At 27.4% G+C, this 18,946-nt stretch overlaps 1 protein-coding gene across 1 annotated transcript in view; it reads right to left on the reverse strand.

The window, feature by feature from the left end:
- Positions 1–969: 969 nt before the first annotated feature.
- Positions 970–18,946, reverse strand: part of LOC100211283 (DNA topoisomerase I, mitochondrial) — a 38,831-nt gene continuing 20,854 nt past the window's right edge. Inside the window, exons 10-17 of the mRNA XM_065818771.1 lie at positions 17,499–17,701; positions 16,980–17,209; positions 14,400–14,773; positions 14,010–14,179; positions 13,604–13,846; positions 13,239–13,415; positions 11,001–11,071; positions 970–1,437 (exon numbers count right to left, since the gene is read on the reverse strand). Of these exons, the coding sequence (XP_065674843.1) occupies positions 1,335–1,437; positions 11,001–11,071; positions 13,239–13,415; positions 13,604–13,846; positions 14,010–14,179; positions 14,400–14,773; positions 16,980–17,209; positions 17,499–17,701 (1,571 nt within the window). The 3' untranslated portion in view covers positions 970–1,334. The remainder of the gene's footprint in view (positions 1,438–11,000; positions 11,072–13,238; positions 13,416–13,603; positions 13,847–14,009; positions 14,180–14,399; positions 14,774–16,979; positions 17,210–17,498; positions 17,702–18,946) is intronic.

An 18,946-nucleotide genomic window follows, 5' to 3' on the forward strand; every position in this document is an offset into this window, starting at 1 on the left:
TATGCTACTTTTGGAGGTGAACCATCCTTTAGTTTGGCATTTTTGTCGGTGGAAGCGTAAACGCATCAACATTAAGTAAATTGGTTTCACAGACAACGACACTATCGAATAGCTCTTTTCATAACCTATTAGTTTCTTCTACACAACTTTTTGGACTATCTGCATTTGAAAGTATCTTAGTACTAACTTTATTTTTATTATATTTGATAAACAAGATTTTGTGATGATTATTTATAAATTATGGACATTATTGTTCTTACGAGTCAGCGGTTCGAAAAAACACAATTGATGCAAGTAAACGTGATAACAAAAAGTGTATAAATTAATAAAAAAATTTCTTCAACAACGGTTCTTTATGACAAGACCTGATCGGTCTTCTTTGAGTATCCGCGTATTCGAGTATCGGCTTTGAGTATCCTTTTTAACGATATCTTCACTTGTAACTTTTCTTTTTTTATATATTTGTATCTTTATCAATAATAAACAAGTCAAAAAAAAAGTGTTTGTTCAAATACTGAACTAGATTGTGTCATGGCCTACCATAATTACTATTTATTGGTTCTTTGTCTTTTTCTAAAGTCTTTCACTTGATCTTTCCTTGTTGAACCTGTAGTTCACACATCAGAACCAATAGAATATTAGTTCTGATGTGTGAACTTATGAATCCACATGTTTCATAATAAAATAACTGATTAAATTAACAAGAGAACAGAATTTAACAGCATTATTATTAACAACAAGCTGATGGTGGCTAATTCTAAAAAGTTGAATTTTTTTCGATTATGCAAATCTTCTTTCTGAACCAATACGTTGAGTATTGGTCCAGAAATCAGATAACGCAACCACTTTTTTTAAACAATTTTTTTCATAAGTAGTCATCGTAAGGCTTTGACTTATACACTGGAATATTTAGGTTGTGAATTATAACCGTCGATATTTTAAATAAAAAATAATTCTTCAAAATACAAGTTTTGAGAATAGTATAGTGCAATTATAGTTATCATGAAATAATATTAATCAATACAATATTTATATGTAAACCTTGCATCATCTTTCGCATGTTTTCAACGTTGTTTGCTATATTTCTAAAACATGGATTAAAAGTTAAATATTGTCAAAGAAAATATTAGCAACCATAAAAGCGTTGAACATTTAAAACATCTTTAAAAGATTTTAGTAAATCATTTGACTTGTCCATCCATTACTTGACTAACTTTTCCATTATTTTTTCACTATTTGAGTAACTCATTCTTTAATTGACTCATTAGTCCATTATTTGACTCATTGCCCATCTCCAAAAACAAAGAAACATCTCACAAAATAATAATTGTTTCCTAAAATTCAAAGTCTGCTTCGGTCATATCGATAGCCCATTGGAACTTTAAACGTTGCGTTTTATTATAAATTTTTTCAATAGGAACATCATGTTTTTTACACCTAAAAACAAATGAATATCGAAATTAAATAATATTACACATAAAAATATATATATTTTTATGAATATATATATATACATACATTTATTTATATATATATATATATATATATATATATATATATATATATATATATATATATATACATATTTAACTTTTGATATTAAGTTTCATGTTTTTATAGCAATTGCTCTTTTCTTTATAGCATCAACAATGTTTAATTTTTTGAACGAAACAACTCATTAGACATTTATAACCAGTGGTGTACGACTTGCTCGATTTCTTGAAATTCCGCGAACGGGGATTCTGGGATGTCTAGTACAGCCAGATTTTTAAACAATAATACGTATGTATAAACGTTTTGACAGAATAATGCTTTTGCAAAGATGGTTTAACTTATTTTTAAACAATAATGCTTTAGTAAGATGTAGTAACAATCTTTTTTTACTTTTAAACTAAATGCTTTATTTTGAAAACCCTGGAATATGTTAGTTTAAAGCTTTTTATAGCAACTAAAGCTTGTATTTTTGTTATATTTTGAGGAATAAAAAATAACATTCTATTTTATTTTTAATGTTCAAAATATAACAAAAATACAAACATTAAATGACATAAATCAGATGCCATGCTATTTTATACTTATATATTACAGCTTTTTCAAAATGTTATATTGCTACACTGTTTACAAACGATGTAAAAATGATTTTAACAATCATTTAAACAATGTAACATTGTTACAAATGTTTCACTGTTTAAGGAAGTAAACGTATTAGTTATATGATTTTTTTTTTACTTCAATATATGTACGTTTCAATTCTTAACTACCCTCTGCAGTATGCTAGAAGGTTTATTATATAACTGTATGGAAGACAGCAATCAGGGTTTCATCTAAACATAAAAAAAAATTTTAACCCTAAAATGAGACTAGACTATAGTTTTGTAAATGTTTCAATATTTAAACATTTTATTTAGTAGCCTAAAATTATACAACTGCGGTATGAATTGTTTATTGAGCTCTGTTAGTATAAAACAACTCAAACGTTCCTTCTAGTTTTGATATGTTTTCAATATTGTTTTTTTATACTTTTATATATTTTTTGTTATTTTTATTTTCCTAATCTTATATACAATATAAAAATTTTTAAGGATATTAGAATTTATAATTTCAATTCAGTACATTATAAATAAATAAATACACATTTTTCAACTAAATATAATCTTTTACTATTTATGAGTAATACGAGCCATTTTTTTAGAGCATTTTTTATAACGGAGCTATGTCACAATTGTAAAATTTAATGAAGTAATGAATTCGAATATCAACAAAAAAGTTTATCAGTTTTCTCTCCAAATGCAGTCTTTCATGATAGCTTTAATGATAGTTCCTGCTATATTTTTGCATACAATTATTTTATTAATGTTCTTAGTGAAAATGGCTTCCATTACTCTCACAACTTTAGGTAAACAAAAACTTGGTTCTACTGAATGATTTTTTGTTTTATATTTCTTAGCATAAACAAATTCATCAAAATTACCACAGATTTCAGCAGATGGTTGAGATAGAGTATTTTTACATAATTGACATAAAGAATATTTTTTTTAAGAAGCTTTTTTTAATTAGCCAACCAGCAAGAGAACATAAACCCTGTTCTACAGTTTCAGAACATATTTGTAATTTCAAATCCTTTATTAGTATCAAAGGTTTTACAATGCCTATATGAGTTAACTTTGTTTCATTAAATAATGAGTTATTCGCTACATTAATTTGTAAATTTACTAAATTAAGACATAATTCTAACAATATTGCTGCAGTGAAATCAGATTCTGAAACACAATTTGTATTAGACTTTGTTTGTTCAACAGAAGTAAGTAGTAAAACATTTTGGTATGCAGATTTAAATTGTTTGGCTGTTGGCCTGTCATTCCAACCACCTTTACTACGTATAATCGAAAAAAAGTTCTCCATACAGTCCTGATTGAAATGTGATGTGCAAACAAAAGAAAACCTTCACCAAGCAACTCTCTGGACAATGTCATAATGTTGTTTATTGTTGTTTTAAGTCCCGAGTGACTGGAAATACTAATCTGACTTCTAGTATTTTCATAATGCCATGTAGAAATCCAATTTTTAATATCTTCCAAGGTTTTCATAGTCTCTCCTTCAGTTAATGCACACCTAGCTGGTTTGTCTGCATTTAATTTTCAAGAGTTCATTGTATCAAAAAGAGTGTCAACTTTTTAAATGAATTCACATGTTGCCAAAGCATCAAGTGGTAAAAGCTTTTCGATTATACATAGGGACATAACTGATGAAACTTGGTGACTGAAAACTTGTGTTGCCAATTTTACTCTCATAGATAGTAAAGATCCAGGTTCAAAGTGGCTGTCTGTCAATTTTGGAGCAAGTCGAACTGGATTTTGCTTGTCTATATTGTAAAAATACTGCAAGTATTTCCATGATACAATTTTTCCATTTGTATCATGTCTACTTAAATTATTTGGAAGACTTTTTATCAAGTGTGGAGGGTCAAATATTATGTAAACATTTGTTTGAATTGTGGAAGGCAATATATGCTCGTACATGTAGTCCAATTGAAGTCAGTTTGTCAATAGCTTCTAATATTATTTGTGATAATTTAACTGATTGAACTGAGTTGTTGCTTTAAAGGTACGCAATTGGCTGCTTCCACTTTATTGCAATACCCCAAACCATTACAACTAAAACATGATTTAATGGTTTCCCATTTTCATCAATACCAATAATGTGGTAAAGATCTCTTTCATAGTCTATATGCTGCTTGAGAGACATCTCGTCAAATAAAAGACAACTTGTCTTACTTGGCAAAGTAAAAAATTGCCTCAAAATACGAAATGCCTGTGGACTATGATACAAGATGCAAAGAGAAACTAGTTTTTCATTTGTTGTCCACCTTTTTCCATGTTTTGTTCACTTGTTCATTCTAAATTGATCACAAATATGTTCAATAGATCCATTGCATTTTTTATTATGTGTTTTTAAAAATAATAGTTTTTTGTTTAAACGATAATTTTTAACAGGATTTAAGTTTATTACTTTTTGAAAATTCAACATCTGTTTTTTAGCTTTATCATTTAATTCTAATTCTTCTGAGTTGGTAGTGTTTGTACTAGAAAAAACTAGTAACTTTACAGACTGCTCACTTGAAATTGATTTACTTTTTTTGTACGACTGAAGAAATCTTTCTGAAAGTGCTTTTCTTTTAATAGAAATTCTATGAGGAGGATTTGGTACATCAAAAAGGGTTGGAATTGCTGTTAAAATTGCTCTTTTGCCTCCAATATTTGTTGGGTAATATTGTGTTGGTTCAAAATGTTCACTGCATAAAGCATATGATTTATTTAGTTCTAATGAAGTTTTCTTGTCGAGATCTTGGCGACGGCAATTGATAACCCACTGCTTACATCTGAAATAAAAAACTATGCATACATATATTTATATAATATAATGAGTATATATATCATATATATACTAATTATATATATATATATATATATATATATATATATATATATATATATATATATATATATATATATATATATATATATATATAAATTTTAATAATAAAACAGATACTAACCTATTTTTTTCTTTTGGAAAGCGAAAAAATGACACTTTTATCAACATTTTTTCCTTGTTTATGTTGACAATTAGGAGCTGCGCAAAATCCAGCAGACTGTTTATTATTCTATACTATAGTTTGATAACTTAAAATAATTGAAAGAAAAAATATATAAAAATCAACTGAATCATGCAATAGCAAAGTATATATTATTATAAATTTTAAGAAAAGTAAATGTGCGTAATTTTAAATAGCACCCATTTACTTTTCTTAAAAAGAAATTAAAGTTCTTGTTTTATATCAAAAGAAAATCATTAAACTCAGTATTTTAGGGTAAACTTGAAATTCATATTGCAAAAATGTGGCTGGGTGTTAGTTACCCGTTGTTAGTTATGCCGTTACAGCCGTATGTTAGTTATGCTGTTGGTTAGATCGTCAAACGAAAAGTTAAGACCCGGACTGTTGTACGATAGGAGTTCAAATCCTGCCACCGCCAACTCAGCGCTTGAGTAGTACTTCGGTACGCAAAAATGTTGGTCAATAGCGGACGCTACTTTGGATTAGTCTTAATGACTGTTTGTGGCTGTTCCTATGCTAAGCCAACAATATCTTCGGATATAAGAAAATTGTATAGAAAAATATAGCATGAAAATTCAAATAAAATAAAAACAAATAAAATTTAAAAAAATGGTATTATGGTATTCTTTCAAATATAGGACAAGGTAAACATGAAACAGATATTTTTCAAGGACAAATACAGGCATTTCAAGATCAAGAGTTGAACAACTCTGACATAGCTTGAAGTTTATGTTGTTCTCGTAATAAAGTTATCAATGTTATTAATTTATTTAACAATACTGGTTCATTAAGCAACAAAAAACGCATTGGTCTCAAAACGCAAACTTGTCAGTTGTTTGTGCTTTGGAATGACGAGTCTAAGTTTAACTGCTTTGGATTCAACGGAAAACAATATGTTTGTTGTCCCCAAAACCAAGAAATTAGCCCTCGGTATACTTCAAGCTGTAAACATAGTTGAGGCAAGGTGATTTTTGTTTGGGGCAGTTTTTCATGGTGTGGCGTGGGCCCGTTGCATAGAATTCTAGAGACAATGGATCCACCCATGTACAACAAAATACTGAAAAACATCATGTTGCCAGTTGCCGAGGAAAATCATCCTTTGGTTTCTATATTCCAACAAGACAACAAATACAAGCTCACCGCCTAAAGTGTTCAAATGAGGTTTAACGCTACAAGATTGATGTCTTGGAGTGGCCCGCACAGTCACCAGACCTATATCCGGTATAAAATTCGTGGAAGGAAATTAACAGAAACATAAATCGATGAACTGCAACAAATTTAAATCGATTTTGGATCGAAATAAAGGTTGCTTGGAACGCCATTACACACGAACAATGCCAAAAATTGATCTCATTAATGGGACGTTATTGTCAAGCAGTTATTGACTAAAAAGAATACCCCACTAAATATTAATAATAACCTCAAATAAAGTTTTCTTAACTATTTATACAAAGAACTTCTATGATCATAATAGCAAAGGGACAAAATGATAATTCTTTAACAGGGTGTGCTATTTAAATTGCCCCCTTTTTCCGTACCTCTTAATCATTTATATCATCAATTTTTTTTTTAACTTTGTTTATTTTTTTACTTAGTAATGTTATCTTCTAAATAATAATTTTATTAGGCTAAAAAAGTCTCAAAAACTCTCTCTGGAAAATATCATAACATATTAAACATCAATCTGTGCTATTTATTTTGTTGCCACTGTATATATTTTTATGAAAAATGTATATACATATATATACATATATATATATATATATATATATATATATATATATATATATATATATATATATATATATATATATACATATATATATATATATACATAGAAAAAAAAAATAAAAAAAAAGGTTCCAGTGGTAGGATTTAAATCACAGTGTTTTATGAAGATAATTATAAAAATAAGCAAGTATGCTACACTTGAAAAGCATTAGAATTTTTTTTAAATAAATATCTTTATAGAAAATATTTTTAATATTTTCTATGAAGATTTCTTTATAATAAATATTTCTAGCTTTATTATTTTTATTTATTTTTTATTTGATTAAGCTTACACATAAGTAAAATAAATATAAAATATTAAAGTAAAATTTTTTAAATTAAAAAGATGATATTTTTCATGAGATAATACACTTGTTTTTATTTTATTTTGTTTGCTAATTTAAACATACTTTTTATTATTTTCTTTTTCTTTATTCGTTTAGTTTTACCTTTAATATTCCAAGATGAAAGATGAAAAAAAAAAAGAAAAAAAGATCTTTCATATTTTACTGAAAGGATTAGAGTAACCTGGGGTAAGAGTAAAGGGTTTAGCTTTAGATTCAAATATTTTTTCAACAAAAAAATATTTTGCTTATTTTTTTTTTGTTTTAAAGAGAATTTTTTACATTATATAAATATATAAAAATTAAGAAAAAATATTTTAAAATTTTTAAAAAACTCGATTTTTATGAAGAAAAAAACGTTTACTTTTCACCTTATAATTGGGGAAAAGTAACTAGTTAATTTTTAATAACAATTTTTCAAGATATTAAGAAAATTAAAACTAAATAAGGATATTAAGAAAATCAAGCAAAATTAATTAAAAATAAAATAATCTTATTAGAAGTTAAGTTTACAAAAAAACTATTTTAATCAAATATAAGAAAAACCCTTGCTGAGTTTCATCTGAAGCTTCACTGAAGTGAATTTTACATTTCTTTAATTGCTTTGACTTTTTGGCCTCATCATCTTGCTTTAGTTTCTCAAGCACCTCGGATGTACTTAAATGCATCACCAGAGCTAAAAAGTTTTGCTTGTAGTTGAATGAAATTTTCTTTTGTTGAGTTGTTGAAATTTTTAGCTGCATAAAATTCTGTGAGTAACTTGCGCCAAACTCGTTTAACGCGTCAATACACACCTACGTCGAACAGTTGAAGTATGTGGGACGAATGAGCCGGTAAACATATCAGCCTGTGACGTTTCTGTCCAAGACTAAAATGTGAATACCTGTAATTTAAAAATATATTCGATTAGTTGATTAAACTACTTTTCGATTAATTGATTAAACTACTCAATTTAAGTAGACCAAACTAATTACCTGGAATTAATTTGATTGCCGGTATGAATACTAGTGAGCCATTAAATAAATTGTTTCTCTTCCATCCAACCTGACTTGGATGTTGTAAATAAGGTGTTTGGTGATCCTCCTATACACCAATCTTTGTACAGACGCGATAATGATTTGCAAACTACGAATAGTGGCAGAATTGTACCGGCAGCGTTAATACAATTACCGACTGTGTAATTAATTTTTAGCTTGTTACCAACCAATTTTAAACGGCGTTTAGCATCAAGCATGCTAATTATATGCTGTTTACCTTGATCGCCTGAAAATCCAATTTCATCAAAATTCCACAAACTGGACACAGTGTTATTATTATTTGCTTCAAGAAATCGTTTTTGAAGTCTATCGAAATAGCTTGTTATTTTGTCTTTGGTAAAAGAGGAAGTTCTGAGAGACAAAATATTGCCTGCTACTCTGACAATTAATTTATGACTCCATTGTTTCATGAAACCTTGATACCATTCTCATCCTGGTATACCATTTAGGGGAAACAGATGACTTTGATTTGTAGATAATAAATATCCCCCAACTATTGCGATGACATCTGGGAAGGTTCTGCCAAATTCCTAATCGGCTAAACTGATAAGTACCGAAACAAGAACAAATTCAAATGCTGTACTTAGCACGGTAGTTGTACCTCTACCATGTGATTGAACTTTGTTGTGCACACGCTTGTGCCTTTGGTATATTGTATGTCTCTGAAGCTTTACTGAGTGATTTTTTGCATTTTTTGACTTGTTCTACTGCAAGTTGCAATTGCTCTTCATTGTAAGTTTCTTGGGTTTTATGAATGTAAGTACGAGTCATTTTGTTTTAAAATTTATTAGATAAATAGCAAAGTCTGCCATATTTAATTATGTTTTAAATAATTAGTAACTATTAATTAGTTTAACCGCACTCATCTTAATGCATAAGTGTGAGCAATTAGCATGTTTACTCTTCCCCGGAAAAACATTTATATTGGTTTTTTGCTCATAACTTTTTTCCGGAACTAGCAAATTTAATTTTGAAAAGAGAATCTTGATCGTCATTTAACTTTCTACAAAACAGCCTTTTTTTTTTTAAATAGATAGAGCATAAAGTTCTCTGCAAAACAGTGCCTCACATTTTTAAAGAGTTTTTGTTTTAGCTTTCAATAAATGCAAAAGAAACAAAATTGCTAAACCGTTCACTTTTTTTTTTTGTTTAGTCTTACCCCAGTTTACTGGGGTAATGTTTACTTTTTATTTTTGTTGTTTCATACAGCTTATTGGGTTGGCAACTAAGTAATTGCGAATTTTTTTTAGAAAATAAGACTATTTTTTCATGAAGCAAAATATTCTTTATTCTGTAATGTATTGCCCATTTTGAGCAATGATCTTTTGCCATCTTTCAGGTAGCATCATAATTTCACGTTCATAAAACTTCTGGTTATTATCAGCAAAAAACTGAACCATGTACGATTTGATCATTATTATTTGATTGTCATTATTATTGAAATTTTTACCATTCAAGGAATTTTGCAAAGATCGAAATAAAAAGTAATCAGATGGTGCAAAGTCAGGACTATATGGTGGATGTGGCAAAACATACCAACCAAGCTCCAATAATTTTTGCCAAGTGACCAAAGATGTGTGTGGCCTTGCATTGTCATGATGGAATACAACACCTTTTTGATTTGTCAATTTGGGCCGCTTTTCTTCAACTGCATTATTCAATTTTGTTAGTTTTTCCATGTAGACATCTGAATTGATCGTTTGGTGGGGTGGTAAAAGTTCAAAGTAGACAATTCCTTTTTAATCCCGCCAAACTGATAACATAACTTTCTTTTGATGAATATCAGCTTTTGATGTTGTTTGAGCTGGTTCACCTGGCTTGCTCCATGATCTTTTCCGATTGACATTGTTGTAAACAACCCATTTTTTATCACCAGTTATCAATCATTTTAAAAATGGATCATTTTCATTACGTTTCTTTAACAAATCGCAGATGTTAATGCGTTGTGTTAAATGATTTTCTTTCAGTTAATGAGGAACACATATATAGAGTTTTCGTACATAGCAAAGTTGTTTTAAGCGATTTTGAATGCATGTATGTGATACATGAAGCTTCTCTGCAATCTCAGGAGTTGTACTGTGACAATCCAAATCGATTATTGCTTTGATTGGTCGTCATCAACTTCAACTGGACGACCAGAGCGTTTTTTATCTTTGAGTGAAAAATCACCAGAACGAAATTTGGCAAACCAATTTTGACACTACCGTTCTTTTAAAGCTTTGTCACCATAAACAGCATAACTTTTTGTGAGCTTGCGATGCGTTTTTTCCTTTACGGAAATAAAAAAGTAAAATATGACGAAAATGTTTGTTTTGTTTTTCCATTTTTCAACAGACGCCAAACAAAAACTATACAAAAGATCAAAAAAATTTGATCTACTGATTGACAGTACCAAGTATCAAATAACAAAATGTGTTTGACATTTTGATTACATCAGCAAACATAAAAATTCAACTAAAGCCATCTATGAATGAAATCCGCAATTACTTAGTTGCCAATCCAATATCTATGTTCTACCAATTAGCATTAGTCCAGTTTGGCTAATGCTAAAATATGGTTTTAATTTAGTAAATTTTTATGATTTATACTATATTTAATGAACCATTAGCTAACAATTTAGGAAACAGGTTCAATTCAACACAACTAAGGTAAGAATAACTCTAGCAATATTTCAAAGTGGGTTTGTACTGTTGACATGTATATATGTAGGATGTACAGAAGAAGTTAACTTACCAGGCTATACTTATTCTTGGATCTAGATAATTGAGCTTTGATGTTCCTAATGCAATTTCTTTATTTTCTTCCTAAGAATAAATTAAAAAAAAAAGTTCTTTTTCAACTTATTTGATATTTGAATATATATATATATATATATATATATATATATATATATATATATATATATATATATATATATATATATATATATATATATATATATATATATATATATATATATATGAGATATAACTGTTGTGATTCAATATTTGAATGGTATGTATTTGATATATAGTATAATATACACAAATAATACTTTAAAAATTCAATCTATAAAACAAATAAAATGCTTAAAATTCAATACATAAAGCAAATTCAAATGCTTATTTTAACTTTTGTTTTAACTTTAGTTAAAACAAGCGTAAAAGCGTAAAATATGGTCTGAAAAGTTATTTTTTTTTATGACTGGTGTTCTGCTTACAAATGTTTGTTGCTTATTTAACACAGTCTTTATTTTTATTGTGAAAATTTTCAAAAGCTCCAAATAATCACTGCAAGTTTTATACTAAATCATTTGTTTGAAAGCACTAAGGATTTAAACCCCCATTTTAAATACCTATTTAATATGTCATATACGTCATATGCCTGTTAGGCATATGACATATTAAATACATATTTAATATGTCAATACGTCATATGCCTGTTAGGCATATGACGACTTGTTTAGAGTGTAGTATTTCTTATTTATATTTGCTCTAATAAAAAAACTTGTTTTAAATTTAAAAGTTTAATACGTTTCTTAATATGTTTTTTAAATAATTTGTTTCTTAAGACTAAACTTTCCTATTAAACTTTCTGATCTTATATAATATTAAAATAGCTGTAAACATGTAAACAAACAGTTTTACCAAGTAAAATAAATTAATATTAGATTTTAAAACATAATAATCGCAATAAAATTTAGACTAATAAAGACACTTGAAAAAGTAAGTTTTACTAACTTTTAAATGACCTTGTTTTGCTTGTTATGAATTAAGTTGACAAAAAATGAAAAAATAATTTTTTTTTGAATAAAACTTGATAACCTATTCTTTCTTTCAGAAAACTGAAAGAAAACATTCAAGCAAAACAGAATGATGACAAAACAATTGTTTTTGCATACATAACTTAACTTGACACAATATGATTATAAAGTGGAAACTTGAACTGTGTCTTCTGACAAAGTTATTGGTACAAGTAAATTTTTGACGAGTTGGTGAATGGTATACACATCGTTTTTGAATAAAGAGAAAAACATTCACATCCTGTTGTACAATTTTCTATAATTTTTATAGAAAATTGCCCTTTAATAAACAGTTCAATTTTATTTCAGGGATTTGGTTCAAACACTGAAATTTGCTAAAGTATTCATATCCTCATAAACATGGGAATATTGACACATAGACTTAATTGCTTAATATTCTTTAACCACTGATCATCAAAACAGAAACTAGTTTTCATGGAGCTTTAATTGTTGAAGAAAAGAGAAGGATCAAAATTACAAGTAAATAGACATTAATAATATCAACATTTAAAGGATGAGGAGGACATCTCAAAACATCTTAGATTATAGATCATGTCAGCTTGCTAAAGAGTCCTATGATCGCTCACTAATCTTCCTTCAACTCAGTTTCGCTGCTCCCAATTTTTCAGATATCTGGTAAATCAGGTTTCCCTAATTTTTTAAATTCAACAGACAACCTATAGACTACCTCTTTGATAGAGGCCTTTAAAAATAAGTAAAAAAAATTGGTAAAAAAATTAACTGGGTTCATATTTCCTGGCTTCCTATTTTATTAGTCTTTAGACTTTAATTACATAAAAACAATGCAGTAAACAATTTATCTTGTTAGCTGGATTTCTGCCAATTGAGAAAACTTTAACTTTTCTCAATTGAGAAAAAATATTTAGCTAACTTTACTAGTTCTTTGAAAACTTAATGCAACCAAAACAAAAAATTGTAAAAAACTTATTAGCATTTCAAAATCTACAGGTTTGGTTGCTGATAAATATAAATTAAACACTCACATTTACAACAACAACAAAAAAATATATATTATATTATAATAATATTGTATTTTATAATCATGAAACGCATAGAAAAAAAATATATTTTGCAGCATATTTTGCATAGAAAAAATATATATTTTGCAGCATATTTTTACCTAAAAATTATAATCACTATTAAAAAAAATATATATATATAGATGTTACCTTGTCAGTCATATTAACTTCGAGTTTAAAGTATTGTTCTTCTAAACGTTGCAACTGATTTTTTTTCTTTTCTATATTTGTTTTTAATTTTTCACTTTTTCCTTTTTCATGATATTCACGCTTAAGCTCCTTTATTTCTTTTTTGACAACTTTCATTTGTTTTTTTTTCTCTTTAAGCTAAGAAAAAAACATGAGTTAATCTGTACTGAAACTAATAGAATACAAAATTATATCTTTATATCACAAAAGATATGAAAATATTTCAATATGAAATGTAGGCTTTCAAATTATTTTTTAAACATTAAAAGTAACATTCATACAAAACCTTTTTTTTTATTATCAAAAAACACAAATAAATATGAAACCTTATTAACAATATTTTCCATTTGTTTATCAAATGTTTTAGGAGCAGCACGTTGATGATTGCATAATATTGCAACAGCTCGATTAGCACGATTATATTGTAAAAATTTCGCAGTTACACTAGCACCTTCTTCTGTAAGTTCGTTTAATTGTTGTTGTAGAGTTATGCTAGCATTGTAAGTACGAAATACTTTTGCAGATAATCCCGGCATTAATTCTCCTAGAAACTTATTTAATGACGTTGTCTAAAAAAGTTTAAACATTCATTTAAAAAGCGCTGATATGGCTTAAAAAAGAATAGAACATCATAAAGTAACTTGAAAAATAATTTATTCTTAAAAGAATAAAATTGTAAAATAGTTTTGAAATTTTTTGTTTTAATTAAAACAATAAATTAAAGTTTCTTACTGAGAGCCTATCAAATAAATCATCACCAGCTTGCTTTCCTTGCATAAAAAGTTGAAGATTCTTAAATACTCTTTTTTCAACAGGCACACTGTTTGTATAACGAATTGAATCTTTACCAAGAAAATCAAATTCAACAACATTTTCTTGGCCATCTTTTTCTGGATGAAGTGCTAAAAACAATTTTTTCTAATTAAAAAATGTGACGGAAATTATTACTTTAAAAGTGTGATAACATTCTACAATACTAGTTTTATATATATATATATATATATATATATATATATATATATATATATATATATATATATATATATATATATATATATATATATATATTCATTAGTTTGATTATCATGTTGGGAAAAAAAGATTGTTGTTGATAGAACTTACTAATATGTTCTACACGAAGAGAACAACAGCCTACAGTATCAGCAGATTCTCCTTCTTCTTTCTCATGACCAGCACGAAGAGCAAGCTTATCAATAAAATACATTGCTACACCACGTTGTCGAATTTTCATTTCCTTAGATTTCCAATCATTGATATAATTTTCTCTGATTGTTTCAACACACTCTTTAAGTTTGCGAGCTGTTTCATATTTTTGCCAATCTTTTTCTCCTTTTAGTCGTGTGGCAGCATTTAACATCACATATTTATAACCTCCAGCAATATTCTCCACCCAACATGCCAACCAAGAGACAGTGTTGTCATGTTGCACTGCTTTCCACTTTTGTCCTTCAGGTGGCTGGGGAACTTTTGCTTCTCTATATAATCAAATAAATTTTTTAATCTTTTTTTTTACTTTAATTTACAACGAACATATTTTAATACTTCTATATAAACATTTTTATTAGTAACAATATCATTCAATAATTTTTTTTCATATTTTTTTTATATTTTGCAACTATTGCAGTTTAAGGCTAAAAGTTTATTGAAAATGGAAATAAAAGATGGATACTATAACTTTATAGCATACTATAGGATATAAAAACTACTTTAAGATAATATAAATTTTAAAGAACATTTTACTAAAGAACACGCAGGTCTAAAACAAAGTTAGACACTAACACTTGAAAATTAAATAATAAATATAAATATATATATATTCATATATGTTTTTCATACGTGTGTGTATCTCTCTCTCTCATATATATATGTATGTATGTATGTATGTATGTATGTATGTATGTATGTATGTATGTATGTATGTATGTATGTATGTATGTATGTATGTATATCAGGGGTGTACACTCAGACTTTTGGTCGGTTGCTAGAAGGGCGACTGAAAGTAACCAGTTTGTTAATGTTGGTTGCCCGTCATCATTTTGAGTTGCCTGTTGCCATTTTGAATGAAAATTTTTGCATTCAGTGGAGTTCTTGCCTATTCTATTCATTTTTCCTTATGGGGCTAAGTGTAGACTAGAAATATATTATTGTAAACTATTGATAACAGTTTTTCACTCGAATTGAACGCTTTTTTATATAAAAAAAATAGGCGTTCTTTTTCACAACAACAAAGTCTTAATAAATATAAAAAAAGCAATTTACAAATACTTTAAAACTTTTTAAATGTATTTTATTTTATTTAAAACCCTTTTAACATGATATAACTAAGATCTTATTTGTTACAGGAGCCTGAAAACTATTGATATTTTGAAAGTATTTTAAAGTACCGCGTTGTAATTTAATTTCAAACCGCATTAAAAATCAATTAAACTAATATTTATTTAAATTATTCATTTTAATTATTACGTATTTAATCTAATGCTTTTAATAAACAATAGATTTTATTAGTTACCAATAAAATATTTGTAAACGTAATTTATGTTATGTAATTAATGTATTATGTCAAAGGAACTTTACATGATTTTGAATTAATAAAAAACACAAAATTTTAAATACATTTTTGAAATGAATTCTCTTAAAAGAAAAACACTTTTTGATTTGTTTTCTCATATTATAATCTATCATGGAGAGAATGTTTTACGCAATGAATTAGCTAGTTGATGGTAAGAAAAAAATTTTCTTAAATAAAAATTGCAAAACTATTTTACCTTCCTTTAAAACGGAATTTTACATCAGCGTTTTACTGTTTTACATTCCTTCAAAACTAAATTTAAATTTTTAAAACTATATTCAGGGCCGTACCGAGGCGTAGGGGAGGGGAGGAGACGTAATGGAGTGTCTAGCCCATTAGTAAATTAATTAGTCTGCAAATTTAGACACTGGAGTAAGCAAATTGGATTTATAGTTCAGTCAGCAAATGTTAGCAAATAACGACCTTATTTTTAAAAAAAAAATCTTAGTAAGCAAAAAACATTTTCTGTGCCTTACTCAGCAAAAAACAAATGTCACCTTGCCCCCCCCCCCCATCCTTTAACATCTCTTTGGGACAGCCCAGATCATATTTATTTTAAATTTTACCTGAAAAAATTTTTTATAAAATAATTTTAAAACATCACAGTTGCAGTAAAATCTTTTTTTTCACAATCTTTTTTTAAGTAAACAATACCAAAAGATTTTTTCAATATATTCCAAAATAAAATGGTCTTTGCTTAATATAAAACTGTTAAATGTGGAATAGCTAATATTTAAATCAAAATGAAAATTGAATATATACATTATTTGAATATATATATAATATACTGTTAAATGTTTTCGTACATAAAATACGAGCTATAAATAACAGCTCATATTTTACAACCATTTCAAAGCTGTAAACAAATAAGAGCGTAACGCTTCTTAACAAGGCCTGTCAAAGTATTTTTTTGAACAAACCTAGTTCTATTACTTTATCCTTTAATAAAATTTGTAAAAAAATAAAATATTATTTTAGTTAAAACGATAAAACTTTTTAATTTTTATTTAAGAAGTATATTTTTAAGTAATCTATTCTAAAAACTTTTCTGAACTTTATTCTATTTATTCTAAAGACATTTCATATAACACAAAACATGTTTTTCTACTTACTTTCCAATATTAATAATGACTTCCTTAGCTGACACTCTTTTTTTTAGCTTTCCTTGTTTTGGGTGATCACCACGTCCTCTAAATAAGCCTGGGGGTTCGATCCGAAAATTACCAACTTTTTGCTTATGACCATCCATTTCACAAAAGCCATATTTTTCAGCAATTTTTAGGTTAGCTTCTTTAATAGCTTGCTTTTCTTCTTTTGTCATGTTTCGTTTTTCTTCTGCACACTAACAAAAAATTATTAAAAAAATATTTTTTAAGTTATTATATTGGAATTTGAATTTCTTTTAACTATAAACATATTATTCTGGTCTACAGAACTTAATTTATTGAAGCAATTACTTTTTTGAATTTTTTTATTCATTATTTTATTTTTAAATTATATATTAAATTACAACACTTTGCATTAATTTATTTCTTAAAGACTTTTTAATTAAATATTAAAAAGTATATGCTAAATAAAGTATTGTTTTGGCTATTAAATCCGAAAAATAAAAAATTATACAAACAAATCACCTTCATAAAATATGCATGCATTTCTTTAAAATCGCATTTATCAAGAGATTTAATAATATTGCGTTCCTCAGCTGTCATTTCTTTACGCCAATCTTCAAAGAAATTTTCATTAAATATATCCTTCTTGACATAATCATGGTCTAACATCTTTGCATAAAAAGTGGCAACTTCTTCTGCTTCTAAACTTAACTGCATAGGCTTGCCTATTATAAATAGGAAAACAAATACTAAACAAGTAAAACAACTAAATTTCTTCCCCCCTTTTTTTGTAATGGTATTTTTAGGTAATGTAAGTATATATTTTAATATAAAATTTAATTTGTATAAGTTTTATCTTAGTCTGTGTGTGTATATATATATGCAATTTAATTTGTATAAGTTTTACCTTGGTGTGTGCGTGTGTGTGTGTGTGTGTGTGTGTGTGTGTGTGTGTGTGTGTGTGTGACACACACACACATATATACACATATATATTGATGATTTTAATATATATTGTTGATTTTCTTTCATAACTTTGACTTAAATTCATTCGTATTTATCAACTTTAAATAATTTTAAACATTTATGAACTTAGTAAAAATAAAAACATGACTAAATTAAATAACAAAAAAGTTACTAAAGATGTACTGCATGAAACTACAAAATAACATTTGGGAACCTCTGAACTTGTTATAAATAATTTCTCCTTTAAAAACAAGAACTTTATTACTGTCTTTCAAAAATCTCATAGTCAGATATTCGATAAGTGAAATATCTTATATTTGGCTGTAAAGCATATTTTAAATGTTATAATAAAAAAATGGATCATAAAAAGGATCAACAACAATCTGGTCAGCAATAACAACACTAAGAGATAAATTTTTATTAATTCACTTGAAAAAAAATTTCCATCAACCTTATCATCTATCATAACTTGAACCATAGATCTGGATTAAATGTGAATGCAAAAACTGTTTGAAAAAAATTTCACAGAAATAATTATATCTGACAATCTGCACACAAGAAACCAAGACTTTCAAAAAACTCAGCAAAAAACAAGGATAGCCTAGTGCAATCAACATGAAATTAACCTTATACGTGTGGCGAACTTAATGTGTTAATGTCAACTTAATGCTGATAGATACATCAGCATTAAGTTGATATGTAAAGCATAATTAAAAAAAGTTTAGTTTTTCAATAGAGAAACTTTTTTTACTTATGGCCAAGGTGGCCACTACAATAGAAGTGATTACATGAAGTTGCTAAAAAAGGTGAATGAGCTGAAATTCCTTGCTGAAGCTGAAGGTCATTCAGAAGCCCAAGATTTTTGTCGTGTTTTGAATTCATTCAAGGAAGTTGTTTCAACTATTCCCTTTCACCTGATTATGTTTTTGAAAATCAAAATTTCAAATCCAGTTTTTTGAAGCTCCAGACTTCTGTCACTCTAAAGGTTCATGCTGTTTTTTATC

Source organism: Hydra vulgaris, chromosome 15 (genome assembly GCF_038396675.1).
Source record: "Hydra vulgaris chromosome 15, alternate assembly HydraT2T_AEP".
NCBI classification, from domain to species: Eukaryota; Metazoa; Cnidaria; class Hydrozoa; order Anthoathecata; family Hydridae; genus Hydra; species Hydra vulgaris.